Source organism: Gorilla gorilla, chromosome 8 (genome assembly GCF_029281585.2).
Source record: "Gorilla gorilla gorilla isolate KB3781 chromosome 8, NHGRI_mGorGor1-v2.1_pri, whole genome shotgun sequence".
Lineage (NCBI taxonomy): Eukaryota > Metazoa > Chordata > Mammalia > Primates > Hominidae > Gorilla > Gorilla gorilla.
Genome location: NC_073232.2, coordinates 123,169,574 through 123,192,624, shown reverse-complemented (window position 1 = coordinate 123,192,624; position 23,051 = coordinate 123,169,574). Strand labels below are relative to the sequence as shown.

The following is a 23,051-nucleotide window of genomic DNA, read 5'->3' as shown; positions in this document are numbered from 1 at the left end:
CCGCCACTACTCTCGCTCCAGCCTCCCCGCCCCACCCCTCCGGCGTGGGCCCGTCACTCGCTAGGCAAGAAAAATGGGCGGAACCGGGGCAAGAGAAGCTGCCCAATCAGAGACGGGCAGTGCCGCCAGCTTCTCTCTCTCCGCCCTTGTCCTCCCTCAGTTCCTCTACGCCGTCTCCCGCCCACTGGGCGCCGCTGGCTAGCCGGGCTACAGAGTAAGCCTCCGGCAGGGTAGAGTGGCAACTCCCCGATCGGAAGTTACTGTTGAAGCTAAGGCGGCCATAACTGATAATGGCAAAAGGAGATTCCTGGCTTCCTGTTTCCAGGGTGACGTAGATTTTTTTCCTTCGCCAGTCTCACCGTTACCCGGGGCAACAGCTGAGCCGTCTGGGAAGGGATGCATCTGCAAGGAAGCCCAAAGAGGTACCGTGGGTGACCACACATCCCCTGTTAGACAAGTTAATTCATACTCCGGACTACACGTCCAGTTTCCTGGCCCTTATTTTACTGAGACGTCTGGTCACTTACGGAGATGGACAACAGTTTAGGGCTCCGAAAATCCCTCTCCTGCCCGGAAGTTGCATTTGGCACTTCCGAATAGGGTCATGGCGGAAGGGTTTTAATAGCCTGGCCGCCCGTGCCCCAGGGAATGCCTATTTTTGACCTTAGTTGCAAAGTGAGGTGAGTCCCTGGACCCCAACCAGTGGGCCGGACCCGGGCCGGACGGTCCGTGTGGGACAGAGCGCTGAAATGGCGAGCGGGGCTCAGGGCCGCTTCCGTTGGAAGGCGGTTTTCTTTCCGGGCTGGCCTGGCGGCGGCCCGCCCCCGTGAGGCTCCCTGTGGGGTGAGGCCGCTCTACAGGCCGCCCTAACCCAGCCAGAGGCAGCCGGGCCGGGAGGACCCCAGCGGGGAATGGGCGCGGACCTCGGGGCGGAGCTCCTAACTCCGGCAAAACGGAGCTCTTGACCACGCCTCCGCAAGTTCCTATTAAGTACTTTCACTCCTTGGCCTTTGGAGGGAGGAGAATTCGGGAACTTCAGAAAATCATTTTCCACCTTCTTCTATAAAAGGAAAAGATGAGCCCCTACCACCAGGGCAAGACCTCAGTCTTTTTCCCCTGCCACCTGCCTTCCCATTCTGATTTTTCCCCCCTTTCCGCGTCTCTCCTTTGAGTCTTTGTAAGCTTTGACTGCGGTTCTGGTGGTGGGATATATTATCCTAATCCTGCAGGTCTACAGTTTCTTAAACAACGTGTTGAAGATTTTTGAAAATACTGTATTGCTTTTATATGGCCCTTTACAAAGTTATCATACATTATCTTGTAGTTTCTTCTGTATGCTTGAGTCAAGAACTCTAAGTCATCTTGGTAATACCGGGTTGAATGCTTAAAGCTGCAGCAAAAAGACCAGAACTTTCAGGTAAAATTGAAAATTGTTAATATCCAGCCAGTCAACAATACAGATGCAAACCTACCTTCTCGACTTAATTTCTGCTTCCTTAGTACTTACACGCCAGCCAAAATGAACTACTCTTGTTTCTTTGCTGTTAATTACTGAAATCTGTTGTAGCAGTCACCTTTTGTGATTCTGTATCTGATTCTGTTACCCGTGAGATGTGTTTCCAGATTCTTCCCAGCAGGAAGTAATTTCCTCTGAGTTTAGCATTTTTTGTACATCTTTTATGACAATCAGTATGTTATATATATAATAGCGCTTATGTTTTTAGCTTCACTACCATGTCTGCACCTAAATAGAATGGTTTGTATCAGATTCGTCTTCCCGTCATTTTCACCATGCACATGATATTATTTTGGTAAATACTTATTGAAAGTTTGAATATATCGGGTGTCTCTTGGATGCCCAAGACACTTCCAGCCAAGTTTTAGAGACCTTCAATTTATCAGAAATTCAGCTGAGCGCCTGCTACTCAATCTTTGTTTTACGTTTCCCCTGTGAAGTTTTTCTGACATGATTTTTTCCCCAATGTTTTATTATGAAAGTGTTCATATATTTAAAAGCTGAAAGAATTAAATAATGAATATTCATGTACCCATCATCTATATGCAGCAGTTAACATTTTGCCATTTTTTTTCATTCCTCCCGACTTTTTCATTGTCATAAAAAGTTGCAGACACTTATTGTTAGGCAGGACACCCTTAAGATTTCCAGCATGAATTTCCTAAGAATTTTGAAGTTCTCCAGCAAAACACAATATCATTATTTCAGCTGTTTTGTAACTTTTAAAATCTAGGCCAAGTGCTAATTTTCCTAATTTACCCAGGAATATCTTTTATACCTCCTCCTTCCCAATCCTGCAAAAAAAAAAAAAAAAAATCAGGATCCAGTCAAAATGTTTCTCTAGCTTTAATGTAGTAGAGTTCCCCCATCTTTTTTTCCCCCTGTGACATTGGCATTTTGAAGAGTTCAAGCCAGGAGTCTTTTTGGAAATGGGCCCCCCTTTTTTCTTCTTGTAAACCAGAAGTTAGTGTAGAGGCTTAAGCTGAACATTTTTTTTGCAAGGATATGTCACAGTATTCACACTTTTCTAGTCATGACTAAGCCTTCTCAAACGCAGCTATATGCACCTTTGCCGTGAGTTGCTGGTTAAATCCATCTCACTTCTTAGCATGCTTACCCCTCTCCAGTGTCCTACAAAGAAGAGGGTAGCATTTAATCCTGTGTGTATAGAGTATGTGTTAGTGCCTTGGGTTGGCAACACTGACTACCTTTAATAAAGTGTTGCTGCTACTTTGCCTATTCCTGGAGCTGATGCAGTGAATTTCTGCAGTAAAGTGTACTGATGTCAGCATAGTTTATGAGTTTCAACTCCTGGCACCCTGCAGACATTGTTGAAAGATGTGTGGGCCCTGCAACTCAAATACAGATGAATCTTGATGTTATCAAAGCAAATACCAAGGCAACTGTTGGCCATCTGGTCACATTCCAATTTCGGCAATGTTATTTTTCTCACTGAAATTCTCATGCAAGTCTTAATTGGTCCTGGTGTTTTTATGATAGCTTTTTGGTAGCATTAAGGAGAGCCTATTAAAAATTGCAAAATCAAGATTATACTTAACACTTAGTACATTAGATACGTTCTCTGCCCAATGGATAGAGAAGTGTTTGTGGAATTTACTTCATAATCACAAAGGGAAAACTCAAGACTGCCAACCTCATATACTCCTCCTAGCCTAGACTTATATTTGATCATGAAAGATAAGTGAAAGGAAAAAACTGCACATAAGGGAGCGGAAGAAAATGCTCTGGGAGGACAGAATTTCTTAGATTGGTATAGAATGTTTTTAGCCATCATATTGAAAATCACGTAGTGCATTCCGTTAGTTGCTTCCTTTGTGTAGAAGGGAATTTGCTTGTGTGGAAATAATCCAGATTTAAGTAAGGCAAAATAATATACCAATTAAGATCACAGGTTTTAGCATCAGACCTGGGTTTCAGGAATAAGACTATTCAATAACTGGATGACCTTGGACAGCCTACTCACTCTATTAATAATCTATTAAACAGTGCCTTGCCAGGTGTGGCTCACACCTATAATCCCAGCACTTTGGGAGGCCGAGGCAGGTGTATCACTTGAAGTCTGGAGTTTGAGATCAGCCTGGCCAACATGGCAAAACCCCATCTCTACCAAAAATGCAGAAATTGGCCGGGTTTGGTCATGCACACCTGTAGTCCCAGCTACTCAAGAGGCTGAGGCACCAGAATCACTTGAGCCTGGGAGACAGAGGTTGCAGTGAGCTGAGATTGCAGCACTGCACTCCAGACTGGGCAACAGAGCGAGACCCTGTCTCAAAAAAGAAAAAAAAAAATTAAAAAAAACGAGCCTTAAAACCGTTAAGGATTGTTTTACAGAATTAATTCAAATATATATAAAGTGCTTTACCTCGGTTTATAGCACATGGAGTGCAGTCAGTTTATGGTAGTTAATAACTTCTAAAGCAATCCAGTTAGGGGACATATTGAATTCAGGCACATATTGACATTGATTATTTAGTGAGTGAAGGAATGAATCTACGACAGTAGTTCTCTTAAGTTTAATGTGGGGGACTTAATTAAAAGTTAGGGTCCGGCTGCTGTGGCTCATGCCTGTAATCCTAACAATTTGGGAGGCTCGGGTGGGCAGATCACTTGAGCCCAGGAGTTTGAGACCAGCCTGGGCAATACGGCAAAACCCTGTCTCAAAAAATACAAAATATTAGCTGGGTGGGGTAGCATGTTCCTGTAGTCGCAGCTACCTGGGAGGCTGAGGTTGGAAGATCACTTGAGCCCAGAAGGTCAAGGCTGTGGTGAGCCATGATCGCACGACTGCACTCTAGCCTGAGCAACAGAGCGAGACCCTGTCTTAAAAAAACAAAAGAAGAAAAAGTATTCTGATTCAGCAATTCTGATTTCTGGAGAACTCCAGAAAAATCTGTATTTTTAATAATTGTACAGGGAGTTTTGATGCGATGATTTGGGGACTGGGCTTTAAGAAGCACTCTGTAAAGTATCAAACAACTTTTCTCTTTCCTTGCACACTGTTGAAATAGCTAACTAAATATCTCAGGTGCTGAGCAAATACTTTTTTTACAAGGTTAATAGCTAACATTTTTAGGATCACTGTCTACTACTGAATTTTGAAATAGGAAGGGTTATTAGAAAAAGACATTTTGCATGAGTAGGATGTATCATTACTAACTTAATAGTAGTGTCTGCTACTGGATTTTCCCAGAGCCAGTGGCATCATCCAAGTTCACCCAGGAAGAATTCCCATTCTTAGGCCTAGGTACATTTCAGAAGCTAGACACCACACATTTTATTCACATGAGCTTGAATTAATTACCTAAATTGAACACGTTGCAACATTTTTCTACCAGCAGATGCCAGATAGCAAAGCAGAATAGAATCTGCTGTAGTCTCCGACATATGACATATGATGTCATATGTTACTTGGCATCTCCAGATAAACATTATCAGTCCAAATTAAGCATTCTGCTAGCATGTGGGCAGTTGAGTAAGAGTGAGTATTACTACTTTATGTTTGCTGAAAAATGCATTCTTTCTGGGCTCCCCTTTTCACCTTTTTTCATATTTACATTCAGAAATCTAGTATGTTTTTAAAAATTCATCTGTCAGTTAATCACAAGTCTTGGATAAGACAAAAGATAAAAATTTTGTTATTCTACCATTCTCACCACCCCCTCTCAGAACCCCCACACTAGGCAGGTTGAATTTACTTTAAGGGACCCAACTTAATAAATATTCATAGAAGAAAAATACTCTTTACATAAAGTATCCTTTACAGTCCATGGTCATGATTGCTCCTGACTACTCCTTCAGTTCCCAGAGATTGTATTTTTGCATCTCAATGCCCATTAATGATAAAATTAGACAGCTTGGCATATGTTTTACTGTAGTTGCAAAGTCAAATGCCTACAATGGATGGGCAAGTAAGGTAAGAGGAAACAATAGGCAGTAGGAAGGACTGGAGAATTCCAGAGCATGTGCTTACCTAAGTGAAGCATCACTTCCCAGCCGTAGCCAAATTTTGCCATGTTGAAATGTGGGCTTGACGTTGCCAGATTTGTCAAGTGGAGCTAAAATTTGGATTTTTTGTGAAATTTCCTGATTTTTAAACATTGGCTCAAATACTTTTTAAATACCTATAAACCAACAAAATATTTAAGTGGATAGCATCAAGGGTTACCAGTTTATGACGTATGTTTCTTAACATGAAAACATGAGTGGTGCTTTTGTTGAGAATCTCAAAATGCTTCAGAAATGTTTTCTTTTTGCCATGTGTCAACTGCATTTACTTCTCTAGGTTAGGCAACAAGTCACCTGTCATCTTCATCAAAAATTCAAGGTAGATTCTTTTAGACAACAAGCTTCTGTTCCCTTGATTACAATTTTAAAGGTTTTAACCTTTGCTGCCCTTTTAAAAGTTTGTTCACATTTTCTCAGCTTTGAGTTCTATTATGAAATAGGTTTGCTTTATTATCATACTTTTTAAAACATTTAAGAACACAATTTGGCAGCACATACTGCTTCAAAAGTAAGTAAGTGAAACAGGTTTTTAAAGAAAAGCACCTTTAAATAGATCATGCTGTCTTATAGGTACCATGATATTTATGAAGATTCAAAGATTTTTAGAGACAGAAGATACCTTATGGTAATCTAGAACAAGTCCTTTATTATAGCAATATGAAAATTAGTCCTGGAATAATAAATGTCATACTGTATTTCTAAGGACTTTTACATCCACTTATCACTTGAACCTTACAACCCAGGACAGATAATAAACATGTTTTGTATGAGAAAACCAAACCTCTGGTTGGCTAAGAAATGTATTCAAGGTCACACAGCTAGTTAGCAGCATGGCCAGAGTACAACCATGTACCCCATTTAAAGTATAAATGTGAAATAGAGTACAACTAGTTAGCACCAGAGAGCAACCCTGTACTTCATTTAAAACATAAAGGTGAAATAGATTGATTAGAAAGAAATGACAGACTCTAGTATAAGCTTGTGTTTTATTTAAGTCACACATTGGATTTTACTGTCATAGTTTATTTAAAACACACGGAATCTTAGGATATGCTCGAGGATTCTATTTCTAACTTTAAAACTGGGGTCTGTACAATTAGCATAAGCTGATAAGTTTAGATACATTAATAGAGGGAAAAAGGAATTACATTGAAGATGTAGTGACAGGTTAGGAGTAGTAGGCACATATTATGGAGGATAAACACATAGACCCATGGAACAGCTCCTTGGGGCTCCCAGCAAAGATCAAATACTAGATTAAGGAGACTTAGTGTGGGGAGGACAGTTTTAAAAACATCCAAATCCCATCCTGAACATTTTTAGAAACCAAGACTTGACGTTGGCATCCACAATATGTTTTCATTTTGATGTTTCTGATCCATATGTATACGTTATGAGTAATCAGGAATGCAGTTTGAATTTTAGTAATTTAGTCTCCTTCTCTGTCTGTCCCCTGTGTGACCACAGCTTACATTTTCCAGATGGCTAGATGAAAATAGGTGCAGTCTAAAGCTAATTGCCCTCTTCAGCTGTTTAACCCAAGATCAGTATCTTCTCATATGAGTTGTGATATAAGCTGTCATATAATTTGTGATATGATGAAAATAATTTAAAAATGCAAAATTTGTAAGCTTTTAAAGTGTTGTATATTTCTAATTAAGCTTAGGATTTGAAAGTTTCAGTGACATAGTGTTTAAATAATATTTAATGCTATAAACAAAATCTAGAGTCAAAAAGCAGTTTTTCTTCCTAAGAGATTTATTTCAGAATGGCATCAAACATGACAACTGGAATGCTAAATCCTCAAATTAAGAAGACAAAAAAAAAAAAGAAAAGCTACATGTTGGTTAGAGCCATATATTGGTCCAACTGTGACACAGTTCCCAAACTATAGAGGAAGAAATGTGCTTTAGTCAATATGCTGTGCTTATTTTTTCATCTACCTCATTCCTGAGATTTACTGTTTGCCTCATATTTTATTTTCACCCTCCTTTGTAAGGGTTATTAGTGTCTTCAAAATTTCCCATTTCAGTAGAAATTGAAGATTGTATGTTACTTCAGCCTTTGTTGGCTTCTGCACACCATAGTCTACGATTATCTCTCCACCGTCTTCTTAAATGTTGATATTCCTTCAGTGAAGCACCGTACTAAACCTGCTTGGGATCTCCCTATCCTACAGATGCAGCATAGAGAAAACTGAAAAGAAACCTTGCCTTTGAGTAAGGCAGAGCCGAGTTCAAATCCTGTTTCTTATCGACTGTATGATGTTGGACAAGATAACTCTTCTTAAACCTTGTTTTAGTCTGTTAAATTTCATCATATATATATGTGTACCCAATATATAATTTTACCCATGTGCCCGTTCACCTCCCGCTGCAATTGGGAGATGCAGTGGGAGGTGGATGGGCACATGGGTAATTCAATTCCAAAATCACCAGTTATGGTGATAAAAGTTATTTTCAAAATTACTGCAGAAAATTCCTTAAAATATCTACTTAGTTGAAATACATGCATGACTTCATACTAAACACTGTGTTGCTATTGTTATTCTTAAGCAAACTAAAATTTAAGAGCCACTAGTCTAACTAAAGGAAAGAAGCTAAGGTAAATGTCCTGACATTTAAACGATTCTGCCTTTAATATAACTCTTAAGAGTATGGGTATTGAGAGAAGAGGTGGAGAATTCTAAAATATTTTTGCTTGCCCATAGGTTTTTCATCATGCATTTTTAGTAATAAGCCTCTATAACTAATACATGTTAATAAGCTTATTTTTTCTGAAAATCTAATTTTATGCCAACATTATAATGGTACACTATGGTAAGAATTGCTGACATTCATTGAGCTCTCATGCAGGGTTTGGTCTAATGGCTTTATATGAATTATATCTTTAATGCACCAGCCATCTCAAGTTGATGCCATTGTAAGCTTTATCTTGCAGTTGAAACAAAGGCTCAGAAAATCAAGTAATTTAAGTGACTAATCTGACTTCAGTTGCTTCTTTCAACCACCACACTAGACCCTTGTCTTTTTTTACCATCACCCCACCACTCACCATCTTGCCATATCTTTCTTGAGTGATTATATCCACCTCTGTAGCTTGTACTACTGTACAGTTGACTCTGGGCCTCCAGTCCTTTTTACCTTCCTCTTGGACTTCCACACTCTGTGAATCTAAACTGAACTCATGGTCTTTACTCTTCCTTCTCATCTGTGTTTCCAGTATGAATTAATATGGGTATATCCACAATCATGTTAGCTCACTTCAGTCGTCTGTGATCATTTCCTTATCACCCACTGGTGGTGGGGGGTGGGAAGGTGGAGGATGTTTGAATCTCAACTTCTTGTACCCTTAATTACCTCATATCTTCTCCTCTTAGTGTCTGTTATCACTGCTTTAATTCATACTTTCATCGTCTTACCTAAACAATTATAGCTTCCTTACTAATCTCCTTTCCTCTAGTGTCTCTTCTCATTTTTCCTTTATTTTGTCTAGAATATGTGTTTCCAAAACATGAATCATGTCATGTAACTGCTTAGAACCATCCAGTTAGCTCCCTCCTGACTATAGGATATGAAGTCCAAATTCAGCGTTGCAGACTGAGTGTGAACTGGCCTCCAGCTGGACAGTCCCACCACAATACCTGGTGCACACTGTACACACAGTGCACTCTAGCCATGTCCTCCGACAGAACACTTTTTTTAATGCTTCTTCATTTGAATGTATTTTTCGCTTTGTCTAGAACATCTGCCCCTTGCTATACATCTCCTTCTCTGCCTAGTAAACCCCCATTCAGCTTTCTGGGACTAGCTCCAATGTCATGTTTAATAATTCTTCTTCAGAGACCACCTGTTGTCCCCTATCCTTAGCCAAGTTTTTCATGGTTTTCATTTCTTAAGGCACAGTAGGCATGCTTTTATTAAAGTACATGGTATTCAATTATAATTATTTATTTACGTGTGTCTCATTCCCTGCCTCACCTCCACCAAAGAAAGGAACTGGTTCTTACCTACTCTGTCTCTCTCACTTAGCTACGGCTGGTACATTATAGACATTTAGTATGTTTGTTGAAAGAAAAAAATCTGTTCATATAGGTACTTTATCATTCCAAATTATTTTTATGTTACATTTGTTAGTTTTCTACTCTGAAAGAGTAATGCTTTTGTTGTCACCTAAAACAACATCATTCTCATGTTTATCACTCTAGTCTTTACTGTCCAGTGCTTACTTCCAAATAGAATACAAGGTACAGCATTAATTTGGCCTATCAACTCACAATTTCTGTCCACTGTAAAGATTTATACTTCCTTGAACAAAGAACTAGGAGCTAGGCTCTTTTCCCAAATATGTAATAGGTGTGCAGAGAAGATCTTAGTGAAGGATTCTGTCTTTTTCTGAGACTTTCACTTGTAGGTCTCCTGCAAGTCCACAACATTTAAGTTCAAAAGATGACATAAGAGCCAACCTTTTCTGGCTGGGCACGGTGGCTCATGCCTGTAATCCAGCACTTTGGGAGGCCAAGGCGGGTGGATCATGAGGTCAGGAGATCGAGACCATCCTGGCCGACATGATGAAATCCCGTCTCTACTAAAAATACAAAAAATTAGCTGGGTGTGGTGGCACATGCCTGTAATCCCAACTCAGGAGGCTGAGGCTGGGGAATCGCTTGAACCCAGGAGGTGGGGGTTGCAGTGAGCCGAGATCACGCCACTGCACTCCAGCCTGGTGCCAGAGCAAGACTCTGTCTCAAAAAAAAAAAAAGGCCAACCTTTTCATAACAAAATTATATAAATCTTAGTCTTTACAGTTTGAAGTTGTTTCTGTGAAGATGCTTGCCTGATTAATGGAAAATCTGTTGAGGGTATCATTGTTTTGCTGGCCTGAGTTAATCACCACCCCATCACAGCTTTTACTTAAATCTTGTTTTTCCCTAGCTTTATGATTTCACAGTGTAGCTAGGTGCTCAGTTGAAGCACCCATTTTTCACCTGCACCTAAACTATTTGAAATAGCCCTGTAATTGTCCTCCTGAATACATTTTAGATCTGTTCAGGTCATTCTCATTCTTAAAATATTTCAGTGGTTCTCCTTATTTCCTTCAAAATCAATTTGATTGCAGTTTGGTTAGGGTTTGTTTCCAGACAGATTGCTCGTAACTTTTTTTTTTTTTAAAGCATTCCTTGCCTCCCCCATAATGCACCATGTGCTTTGTGTTGCCTGTCTTCATGCCTCTGCACAAACTGTTGTTACCTGCACCTAAAGTTCCTCCCCCATCATCTGTACCTGACACAATTGCTCCCTATTCTGTGTTCCCATGGCATTTTTACAAATACTTCTAAGTATAGAACTTATATTGCATTATGCTTCTTCGCTTATGTGCTTGTTTCTTCTCCCTCCACCCCATCCTTCAGGATCCTCAAGCCTAGAGACTATGCCTTAGTAAGTTTGATGCTGAATTAAAATTTCAATATAAGATGAGTTGCTATTTGAATACTTCAATTTTGTTCTTAACCTTTTCTTAGTAATGGATGTTCATGTAATAGAAAGTAGAAATAAGGCCCATAAATAACCATTAGTTAACATTTTGGCACAAAATATTGTACTTGTGTCACTAGAAACCCCCACATCAGGATATCCTTGTGATAGGAGAAAAAGATGTCATTTTTGCCAAGTCTACAAGTCTTTTGCAAGATTTTATCTTTTCATATTTAAATAATTCCTTTATAGAAATACAGCTTTGTCCAGGATGGTCTAAACTTTTCACTTAACAGAGAAAAAAGTCATTCTTCACTTAATTTTAGTAAGTGTTACATTCAGAAGAAATACAGCTTTTACTGATTTCAAAATTAGTTATTTGTAAATACTGGTATTTTCCTTAAATGTGCTTAAGATATAGCATCTTACTACATATGCCATATTGAAAGTGACATTGCCCTAGGAATACAAAGTGTGTTCTAGGCAATACTGATCCCATAATTGCACTTTTAAAGAATTCTAGAATCACATAACTTTAGGAAACAATATACACTCAACTCTCCTGTTTGAAATATGTCACATACTTTAGCATATTAAAGTTTCTAAACAGTCGTGCTATTAAAAAGTAAGTTTAACTTTTTTCCTTCCCAGGGCTTCTCAAATTTAATAACTATGGAATCTTATCAGAAAGTCCATTAACATCTCAAAGAACAACGTGGTTATTGTATCAATCACCATCCTTTATACCAGGATTTGCATATCCTTCAAGATGCCTGAAGACAATCGGAGGGGTATACAAGCAAGCGAGGTTAAGAACAATCAATTTTCAGATCCTAAACTTTTATATGTAGTGTCTGCTGATAATGCATTCCCTGAGAAAATGGACCTGTGGATAAACCATCATGCTTCATCTCATTTCCTATCTCCTCTTTCACCATTTTTTTCTTTTCTTTTTTTTTCTTGAGACAAGCTCTTACTCTGCCACCTAAGCTAGAATGCAGTGGCGTGATCATATCTCACTGCAACCTAAAACTCAGGCTCAAGCAGTACCCTCACCTCAGCCTCCCGAGTAGCTGAGACTAACAGGCACACTCCATCATGCCCGAATAATTTTTGTTAATTTTTTGTAGAGATGAGGTCTTGCTTTGTTGTCTAGGCTGGTCTTGAACTGGGCTCAAGCAATCTTCCCACTTTGGCCTTCCAAAGTGCTGGGATTCCAGATGCGAGCCACTGCACCAGTCCCACAATTATTTTTCTAAGGATGTATGAAGGAAAGGCATCTCTCTAGCCTGGTAGAATCTTACTATGACAAAAATGCTCCAGGAAATAAACATCTCTTAGGAGCTACACACAGAGACAAGGAAACATTGGTAACTCAAGTAAGAAAGACTAAGGGCTTCGCTAATTATTAAGTAAGTAGTGCTTTTGCAAGTCAAGAGACTGTTCTCAGCTTTCAACAATACTGAAGGAATACTTAATTGAGTAGTCTGCTGCTCATTTAAAATTATTTCTTGATGATAGGTCACTACATGATTGTTAGCATATAACTTAAGTTCAAAGATTGAAAAAAATTTTCCCATTTTCATCTCAGTGTTTACATCTACAAAAATGAAGAATAGGGCCGGGCACAGTGGCTCACGCCTGTAATCCCAGCACTTTGGGAGGCCAACGGGGGCGGATCACTTGAGGTCAGAAGTTCGAGACCAGCCTGGCCAACATGGTGAAAACCCGTCTCTACTGAAAATACAAAAATTAGCCGGGCATGGTGGCATGCGCCTGTAATCCCAGCTACTCGGGAGTCTGAGGCAGGAGAATTGCTTAAATCCAGGTGGCGGAGGTTGCAGTGAGCCGAGATCGTGCCACTGCACCCCAGCCTGGGCAACAGAGCAAGACTCCATCTCAAAAAAAAAGGAAGAAGAATAGAATTGTAGCAATAAGTAAATTTCAGCCATGTATATACGTGAACTAATTGAGAAAATAAAGCTGTCTTCTTATTAACAGATAATATGGCCAATAACTTTTATGTTCAACAATTGCTTTATCAATGTGTAATTCATTTTGACCAATTTCGTGCCAGTTGTAATAACTGAATCCAAAATATTTTAAAGTTTAAATTTATAAACATTTTTGTAGCAAAGAAGTATGATAGGATGATCATTAAAATACCAGGCATGAGGCCAGGCACGGTAGCTCACCTCTGTAATCCCAGCACTTTGGGAGGCCGAGGTGGGCGGATCACGAGGTCAGGAGATCAAGACCATCCTGGCTAACACGGTGAAACCCCATCTCTACTAGAAATACACAAAACAAATTAGCCGGGCTTGGTGGCGGGCGCCTGTAATCCCAGCTACTCGGGAGGCTGAGGCAGGAGAATGGCATGAACCCGGGAGGCGGAGCTTGCAGTGAGCCGAGATCGCGCCACTGCACTTCAGCCTAGGCGACAGAGCAAGACTCCGTCTCAAAAAAAAAAAAGGCATGAAAATACGTTACACTAGAATAAAGTGGGTTGGAAATAGAGGTCCAGGAAGAAAAGAAGATATAAAACTTCTAACTTAAAAATGATCTTCTTTTTATTAATGGATAATGGTAGCTATCAAATTGCTGTTATGTTTAGATTATATTGGATATGTTTTTAAAAGACTGAGGTAACAGTTATTTTTAAATATGCTGGAAATTATATCCTTTATAATTTAAATTTATGATAAAAAATTTAAACATCAATGTATGAAGTGATACCTAGTTTTCCAAAATCTCTTTGGGAGTATGCAAGTAGAAAATTTGAGGACCACTAATAATACATTCTCCAAGTTCAGAAGGACACTTCAGTGATCTCGTCTGGTCTCACACCCATTATTTAGTTTGGTTATCCAACTAAATCACACCAGGGATTTTTTTTGGAGGGGGAGGGTGGTAGGAGGACGAAGTCTCGCTCTGGCGCCCAGGCTGGAGTGCAGTGGCACGATCTCGGCTCACTGCAAGCTCCGCCTCCCAGGTTCACGCCATTCTCCTGCCTCAGCCTCCCGAGTAGCTGGGACTACAGGCGCCCACCACTACGCCCGGCTAATTTTTTGTATTTTTAATACAGATGGGGTTTCACCATGTTAGCCAGGATGATCTCGATCTCCTGACCTCGTGATCCGTCCTCCTCGGCCTCCCAAAGTGCTGGGATTACAGGTGTGAGCCACCGTGCCCAGCCCCCACACCAACTTGCCAAATGTATATGATTGATTTGAAGGCAATAATCCATCCTAGACCTGCGTTTTAACTCTCACTCGTAAAACAGAGTAAAATATTTCATGACAAAGATTTGGTTTTCCTTCAAGTTTTTCAGCAATAATTTTAGACATCCAGCTCAAATAGCTACAACAGGTTTGCGTACCTTGTCATGATTTTGGAATGCACTGTTCATCAAAACTATTATCTCTAGGAGAAATTACAAACTTTAGAATCTGTGTAAGAAAAGGAAACAGCAGATTATTTTCCATTTACCTAAACCAAGGCCTTCAAAAAATGATGAATTGACACTGTATTCTGTGAGCATTATAAGTTTGGTTCTATTAATGTAAGAATAATTTCATTTTCTGTAATTTAATGTTTTCTCTTAAGGTATGCCTTGACAATCTGCATCATTTTTTAATTTGGCATAGTATTCCGTTCTATGGATATTCCATGATTTATTTAACCTTTGATCTGCTGGTGAACATTTAGTTAGCTTCATCTATTGCTGAACATTTTGCTATTCAACAATGCTTTAATGAACACTCTTTTATTTTTACACATTTGTGTTCTTTAGAACCAATTACTATGAGTCAAAATTGTGCATATTTAGTTTTAGTAGATACAGTACTGCAAAATATCCCTCTAAAAAAGTTTAACAACAGTGCTAATTTCCCTATACCGTCCCTACCTGTGGATACTATCAGACTTAACTTTTTGCAGTTTAAAAAGACATTACACATGCACTCATACACACAAAAGCAGTCTTTGCTTTCACCTTCTTAATGAGGTCATCATGATTTTCTTCTTAAAATTGAAATACCACCCCCCTCAGCATTCCTTAATCCCCTTTACGTTATTTTCTATAGTTCTTACCACCTTCTGGCATGCTGTTGTTTCTCTCCTTATTCTAGACTGTAGGCTCCAAAAAGGCAAAAGTTTGGGTTTTTGTCCTGTTAATTATGAACAATGCTTGGCATATGATAAAAAACTCACATATTTATTGAATTAAATGGCCATGGCAGTTGTAGAATACACGAATTTCAGCCATAGCTGTTATGTTTCTCCCTTGGCCCATCTGTCCCTGGTTTAAATACATCTCACCTGACAAGAAAGTTATCTTAAAAGTAGCCACAACTGCTTACAGTGCATTACTCTAAGCAAATCACCCATGTCTGGCTATTAGCAGGCCGTGTGGGAGAAGGAAATACTGTCTGTATACCAACATGTGATCAGCAGTAGGCTGCATATACAACAGTGGTTCTATAAGATTATAATGAAGCTGAAAAATTCCTATTGCCTAATGATGTCATACCCTGTTGTAAAGCTCATGATATTGTGGCAGAACACTTTACTTTGTCTATGTTAAGATACACAAATACCATTGTGTTACAGTTGTCTACTGTATTCAGTACAGTAACATGTACAAGTTTATAGCCTAGGCCCAGTACACTCTACCATATAGCCTAGATTTATATTAGGCTATACCATCTAGGTTTGTGTAAGAGGCTATACCATCTAGGTTTGTGTTAGTACACTCTTAGGATGTTTGCACCATGACAGAACCACCTAATGATGCATTTCTCAGAACATATCCCATCATTAAGAAACACATGACTGTACTCCTTCCTACTCTGGACTCCCAGGGCAGCTGATTATCAAGAAAGTGTAGCCCAGCCAGTGCTGGCCATCCAACCACCACCTTGCTTATTTTAGCCCTTCCCTTCCTGTTTCTTTCCTGCCAATGCCTAAGGGGGCCTAGAAACAAGAACCAACCCTATTAAAACAGACATTCTGTCCAGGCAAGTGACTGACACTGATCTCCCCCACACTAGGCGCAGCCCACTCCCTACCATCCCTTTGGCTCCACACCCTTTACAGTAACAATGGCAGCTTAGTCAAACAGAGAACTGAGGTTTGGTAGAGCACCAAGTTTCATTGTTTTTGTCAGGCCAGATTTTAGATGTGAAAGAGGTATCACACTAAGAGAAAACAAAGGATAGTGACAATTCAGAGTAGCTGGAGTTGCTTACACTATATAACAGCTAAGAGTTGTTTATCTACCACTTTAGCATTTTGGTGATACATATAAAAATCCTTAGCTCCTATGTATTTCCTTCACATTTATCAACATCTATAATGTCCTCTCTTTCAGTGGCATATCATATCAGGTTTGCTTCAAATAAAGAAATGTGATCATAATGAATATTTTCACTGTGATGTATTTAATGGAGAGGCTAGGTGGTGGTTTTGATAGTTCAATTCAAGGCTAATCAGGGTGTCTGCAATGCTAGTAACCTTCATCCTAACCTGAAAAAAAAAAAAAGGCAGTGATCACTAGGTACCACTGGCAGGCCTAAAAAGAAAAGAATATGGTAGGAGAAGCTGTGCAGTCTAAGGAAATTGTGTATTGTATTTACTTCACATTCCATTTAGTGATGAGTTGCTTTATTCCTGGTCCATTACTTATTTCATCATCTCTCCCTGCTAGAGCAGTATAGGGGTGAAGTTTGATGACAAAGTTCTGGAAAGCAGATAGAGGTTTTCAGGAACTTAGACGTTCCAGAATAAGAATCTGAGCGAGAGAGAGGAAGAGACTTGAATACAGAGTAGGAAGCTTTTATTAGGAATGTCAAAGTAGTGGAGCGGGAATAACAAAGACCAGAAGAAGCTTCACTTGATTATAATTAATTTGCAGTGGTTGGTAAAGGCAGGCACCAAGCCAGATTCACCACTTTATAAATAATAAATCTGTGGGGGTGATGTTGTGAAAGATGCATGGTAAGGTTGCATCAGCAAGGTGAATCACTGAGTGGGTGGGACCGTCTAGAAAAGCATCTGTGTTTGGAAAGGGATCATTCTACAGCTTAGTCCAGAACACCTTGAACACACAGCATAGCAGAATCTTGGCTGTAATACTTGGAGCAAATGTCACTGGCAAAAATGGCATATATGCTGGGATGTTCATAACAAATACTCATAGTTAAATATTGTTGGTCCTTTCGCATATAGAATCTCGGTATTAGAGGAAAATAGTAAACTGAAACTCTACCTTATTTCTGTTCTTCAAGAGCCAATTTCACCTATTGTATTACTTCGTTACCAATTGCAGCTGTGTAGTCAGTGATCCATAGGATTCTTTTTGTTAGACACAAAGTAGAAACCAGCTGTTGGCCGTTGAGACAAGTAGGAATCTTAGGAAATGTTAGCCTGCCAGTTCCTACTTTTCCTAACTACCTGCCTCACCACCCCCCTCAAATGGTGGTCATGTTTTTTGTCACCCACCATTCAGGGGAGATGCTATCAACGAACCACGCTGGCTACACACAAATACCTTTTCCTCAGATGATATTAATCATCTTTGCCTTAAAAACATAAGCTCTACCAAGTTTTCACTATGAGAGAAAAAAAATTACAACACCTAGCCTTGTAGTTAACACCACAACTGACTAATGGAAGTTGACAAGATCTAAATGCTTATACAAACTATCCCAAGGTCACAGGAAATTAATGGCAATATTATACAAGGTTAGGGTAGTTCACTTTCTATAGGAATTTGGATTTTACTTCTTAAACTACAATGGAAATGTCTCAGGCAGTCTGCTTTGGGAATTTATTCTTGAATAATACTGATTTCTCATTGAAGGAAAAAACACTATATCCAACAACTCAGATATGGCGGAAGTGAAGTCAATGTTCCGGGAAGTTCTTCCAAAGCAAGGTATGTACATCACAAATATTGAGGTCATTGATTATTACAGGACTAAAGAAGTGATAGGCAGTGTCACATAGCAGGCTTAATAGCTAAACATCTGCAGCTATTGTGTTCCGTATTATCTCATTTACTGTCTTTTACTATATGCTTTTTCATGACATCCAGTAAAAGGATAACAAATGAAACATTGTTTCTTATACCTAAAATTGCCTATTAATTAGCTAATTCCTAAAATTGCTAATTACAATATGAATTTTTTTTTGAGAGAGAGGTTGTCACTCTGCCACCCAGGCTTGGGTACACTTGGCACAATCGTAGCTCACCACAGCCTTGAACTACTGGGCTCCTGCCATAGCCTACTGATTTGCTAGTACTACAGGCATGTGCTACCATGCCTGGCTAATTTGTTTTTATTTTTGTAGAGAAGGGATCGCAATGTGTTGCCTAGGCTGGTCTCAAACCCCTGGGCTCAAACAATCCAACCCCTTTGGCATCCCAAAGTGCTGGGATAACAGGTAAGAGCTACCATGCCCAACTCAATATGAAACTTCAATGAAAGAAATAATGGAATTTACTATGTTAAATAAGGTCTGAAAGTGGAGAAAGAGAAACCTGAAGCAACAGTAAGAAAAGCCAAAGGTTTAAACCTTCAGTCATTTGAATATTTACGTTAAATATCATACTTTGCTATATTTTTTTGCACTATGTATATTCTGCCAAATCTTATTTTAAAATTAAACTTCTGACACAAAAAGTTGTGTCTTATGGTAGCATAGATTCTTGGGTAGAACGCTCAAAACTTGTCTTCCTCAGAAGCACCCTACTAGTAAGAAATGCGCTTATAGAGTGACAATGATCTTTCTGGTCCCACAGCAAAACTCAATTAGGTACAAGAGTTTTTCAGTGACAAGAGATTAATTTTTTAGACCTTCATTCTAGCTGCAAATCCAACTACCAAACAACTGGGTTATCTTTCCTGAATTAATTCTTATTTCTTGTTAAACTTAGGGCCATTGTTTGTGGAAGATATAACGACAATGGTGCTGTGTAAACCCAAACTTTTACCCTTAAAATCTCTGACTCTGGAAAAACTAGAGAAAATGCATCAAGCAGCACAGAATACAATTCGCCAACAAGAAATGGCAGAAAAGGATCAACGGCAAATAACCCACTGAATGATAACTGAGCACTTTAGGGAACAACCTGCCTTATCTACTATTTAAAAATAACTAGAAAATATGCTTCTGTGTGCTGAAAGTAGTATGTGTTAATATTATCAATAAAATTGATAGTATTCGTAGAAATACAAAAATATCCAAGATTGATGAAATTTGTATTGTGAATGTAAACACTCTGGTTTGTATTGAACATAAACAGTTAAACTATGAACCAAGTTTTATGGGGTTTAAGTCATGTTTTTAGAATTGCAAATTATTTGTTCACCATTCCTATTGCTATCTTTTATAGATAACATTCTTGGGATCTTTTATAACATTCTTGGGCACAAGGGATTAAATACAACTTTTATATACAGAGGATCTTTACGTGTTTATTTAATCTGAATTTGAAGATACATTCCAATCTTGCATAAAGTGTTTGTTGGGCTTTTACATTACATAATTAAAAAACAAAAATTTTTAACCGATTTTATGTGCCATGTCACGTTTAATGCTATCTTGTGTGACCAGATCCCACCAGTAATGACAAAACTGTCTTAAACCTCATTTTTTTTTTTTTTTGAGACAAGAGTTTCACTCTTGTTGCCCAAGCGAGAGCAATGGCACCATCTCGACTCACTGCAACCTCTGCCTCCCAGGTTCAAGCAATTCTGCCTCAGCCTCCCAAGTAGCTGGGATTACACGCATGCGCCACCATGCCTGGCTACTTTTGTATTTTTAGTAGAGACAGGGTTTCTTCATGTTGGTCAAGCTGGTCATGAACTCCCAACCTCAGGTGATCCGCCCACCTTGGCCTCCCAAAGTGCTGGGATTACAGGCATGAGCCACCGTGCCCAGCCCTTAAATCTCATTTTTAAGAAACCCTCACCTATTCTGTAGTCAGCTAAGCTTTTAATTACATTAATTTTAAGCACTTGAGAATAAAATGACTGCATTTATCATCCAAGTGTCAAACAATTAAAAACCTAAAAATGGTAACTTATATATAAGCCGAGGTAATATGGGTTTGATAAAGCCCATGAGGTAAATATGAACATTAAACTTGGTTTTAATTCTAACAGACTGTATCTAAACCTGTAAGCAGTATACTCCTAATAGTACCCTCATAAATTCTGAATATAATTCTTGTTTGCTGCAGTCAATATTTGGCAGTTTAAATTAGCATAGACGTTGAGGCCTTGCTATTAGGCTATGTAAAAGAGGTTAAAAATATGATCATTCTTTATTGTTAATTGGTAATATTTTCTCATACATTAGAGGTAAATGTCAAGCTTTGGGTCTCTGGAGTATAACTTTTTGTAACATTAGCCATTATTTGGTAACAGAATTTAAGGATGATGGAATGATGGAAGGTATTACATATTTCTAAAAATTAAGCTCTAGGTCAGATAACAATGGAGTAAAGTGATACCTGCATTTTTTCCCCGGTGTAATCTTAATTTACTATTGTATTTTTCACTTAAAATTTTGTAGGGAAAAAAAGTTTTCAAGGGAACACTAAGATTAAACTGACTAGGTTCAAATATGCTTCCTTATGAGATTCAAAATTTACTGTGTGAAATTAAAGTTTAAAAGACCTAAAAAAATGTACTCCCAATAAAGAATCAACACTGCTTCACATGTTTTATTTTGGTGTACATTCTTCTAGAGCCAGGTTCATTTTTCCAGTTTTGTAGAAAAATAGATGTTCCAGCCACCTTTTACTTAACTGTCTAGTCTTTTAAGACCAATCAGTATGTTCCCTGGAAAGATGAATAAGTCTCATGACTAATTTTTAAAAAATTATTTAAGACAAAGAAATAACTTTCTTTTTTTACTCCCAAAGCACAGTATCTCAACAGCAGCAGCCAACATGGGGTTTTAGCAGCTTAACTTTACCCCCTAAATAAAGCTTTGTATAAACCAGTGATTTTACTACAAAAAACACTGTCCTTGAAAGAAAGGAGTGGCAGTCAGACATCAATGCAAAACTTGGAATGATTAGATAATAAACATGGCACTTACAAAAGGTAGCTTATTAGAATATTCCACTTAAGAAGAGGTTACTTTTCTGTCCCTCCTTGCCCCCTCGAAAAAAAAAAAAAAAAAAAGAAAAAACATTTCCTTTAAAAATTCCCCTTAAATGTAGGTTTATAAAATGTCAGAAATGCCTTGTACCCAAAACAAGTGCTTAAAAAAAAAAAAAAAAAAAACTTGTGCTAACAACTCTTACAATTCAGATATATATTTTTATAACATCTGAGACTGCAAGAGTTCTTATATTCAGTAGCTCTCTGGTTTAAGACGACCTCCATCTCCTTCGCTTACAAAACGCTTTCTGCCCCTGTAATGAAGAAAAAAAAGACATGAAAACAGATACAAATTCTGACTATAGTCAATTAAAAAAATTAAAAACTTGGTATTTTTTTCCTTACGTGTTAGCTTTTAAAGGGTTTTCCATTAAAAAAAAAAAGCATGCCTCTAATTCCTTTGGAAAAGACTCCCTACTATATATCTTAGCATAAAACATCAATATCAAATCTGAGTTTTTGTTTTAATAAGTTCACTATCCAGAGTCACATTAAAAAAAGTTGACTCAAACTAAAACATTTTATTTAGAAATTTAAATTTATTTCTAATTAATTTCTAATTATTATTTGTAAGCTTAACAGTAAGCCAAATAGGAAACACTAATATAATTCAGAATTATGCAAACTGGAGCTGTGGAACCTATCAAAATATCCATGTTTGGCAATTTAAAAAAAATGTTTTATCAACTGTAGAAAAGCCATAACTTGAATGTGGAAAAAAATCAGAATTACAGCCTATGCCCCATTTTGGGATTCGTGCTTTGTCAAACTCAAGAAGCCCTGCTCTATAATGTAACCACACTCTTAGCTACATGTAGTGGCAATAGCCCAGAAGGAACAGCTGGCCAGTGGCCTAAAGCAGTAAGTGGGAAATAGAACTTAGGCAACATTAGCCCTTACTCTCTGACCCCAGGCCAATAGGCACAAGCATGCAAAACCACACACAAATGTGCACCTCACCCAAATAGGCTAAAAGATGAAGGACCCAAGTCAAAGCTGTATGGTATGTATACACAGAAAGTTTATTGCCTCATGTGACCCTTGAGAATAAAGCCACACAGAAACAATCAGACTTTCAAACAGAGGCTGAAAAACTCAAAAGGCCAATGCCAGGGTACTGGCCCCTTTTCATATTAAGTCTAAGTGGAAAACAGCTACATCATCTTGAACATAAAGGCTTCAGACTGTATATTATGAGACCAAGGTAGGGAATGAAAAAGCAGTCAATAAGAAGAAGGCCAAAGTTCAGAGTTTTTACTGATGTATATCACTTGGCACATCCACACATAAATCCTGCCATCACCAAGCTAACGTCTGTATTTCCAAACATTTCTAGTAAAGCTATTAAACTATCTTTCATCACTTTCTTTTCCCTCTCTTTTAATGGCTTCTAAAATTCTAAAGCAAAGGCTCCTACCAGGAAATATTTTTCTGAGTTTTAATTCTTACAATGCACTTAAAAATATCAAAGCTTAAGAAATTTTCCAGATAGAAAATTATAAGAACTTAAGATTATATAAAACTGACACACACAAGCAAAAAGTTTAGCTATTATTAAACATTTATATTATTACATTATAAGCTTCATTATTAGCTTTAACAACAACAAAAAAACTTACCAACTAGTAGCAAAAATATTAACAGCTCCAAGGAAAATCACCCACACATACACTTTCCAGTGAGAACATCCTCCACACACCCCCCAACACACACACTTTCTAGTGAGAACATCCAATTAGCCCTAATTCTCCAACCTGTAAAGAAGTCAAGGAAGCCACATCCAGTACATGTAAGAGCCTAGATCTTTGAAGCCAGAAAAGTCCTGAATTCATACTTGGCTTCTACCATGTACTAGCC

The 23,051-nt window shown here is 38.4% G+C and overlaps 3 protein-coding genes across 13 annotated transcripts in view; 1 reads left to right on the top strand and 2 right to left on the bottom strand.

The window, feature by feature from the left end:
- The window catches only part of SHOC2 (SHOC2 leucine rich repeat scaffold protein), a 93,302-nt gene extending 92,377 nt beyond the window's left edge, over positions 1-925 (bottom strand). Inside the window, exon 1 of the mRNA XM_055352124.2 lies at positions 528-925. The gene's annotated coding sequence lies outside the window, so the exon portion shown is untranslated. The remainder of the gene's footprint in view (positions 1-527) is intronic.
- On the top strand, positions 20-20,738 carry BBIP1 (BBSome interacting protein 1). Of its 8 annotated transcripts, none has more exons than XM_055352132.2 (6): positions 164-422; positions 1,325-1,417; positions 11,668-11,824; positions 17,879-17,953; positions 18,370-18,462; positions 18,956-19,340. In XM_055352132.2, the coding sequence occupies exons 2-6, from the start codon at positions 1,381-1,383 to the stop codon at positions 18,996-18,998; spliced, it is 405 nt and encodes a 134-aa protein (XP_055208107.2). In that variant the 5' UTR covers positions 164-422; positions 1,325-1,380; the 3' UTR covers positions 18,999-19,340. The 8 variants fall into 8 exon arrangements, with proteins under 8 accessions (XP_018890307.2, XP_055208107.2, XP_018890308.3 ...); XM_055352134.2 differs by lacking the exon at positions 164-422 and adding an exon at positions 556-680; XM_055352135.2 differs by lacking the exon at positions 164-422 and adding an exon at positions 860-990.
- PDCD4 (programmed cell death 4) overlaps positions 20,723-23,051 on the bottom strand; it is a 27,842-nt gene continuing 25,513 nt past the window's right edge. For all 4 annotated transcript variants that reach the window (XM_004050093.5, XM_055352130.2, XM_004050094.5 and 1 more), the window contains one exon: positions 20,723-21,448. In XM_004050093.5, the coding sequence (XP_004050141.1) occupies positions 21,388-21,448 (61 nt within the window). In that variant the 3' untranslated portion in view covers positions 20,723-21,387. The remainder of the gene's footprint in view (positions 21,449-23,051) is intronic.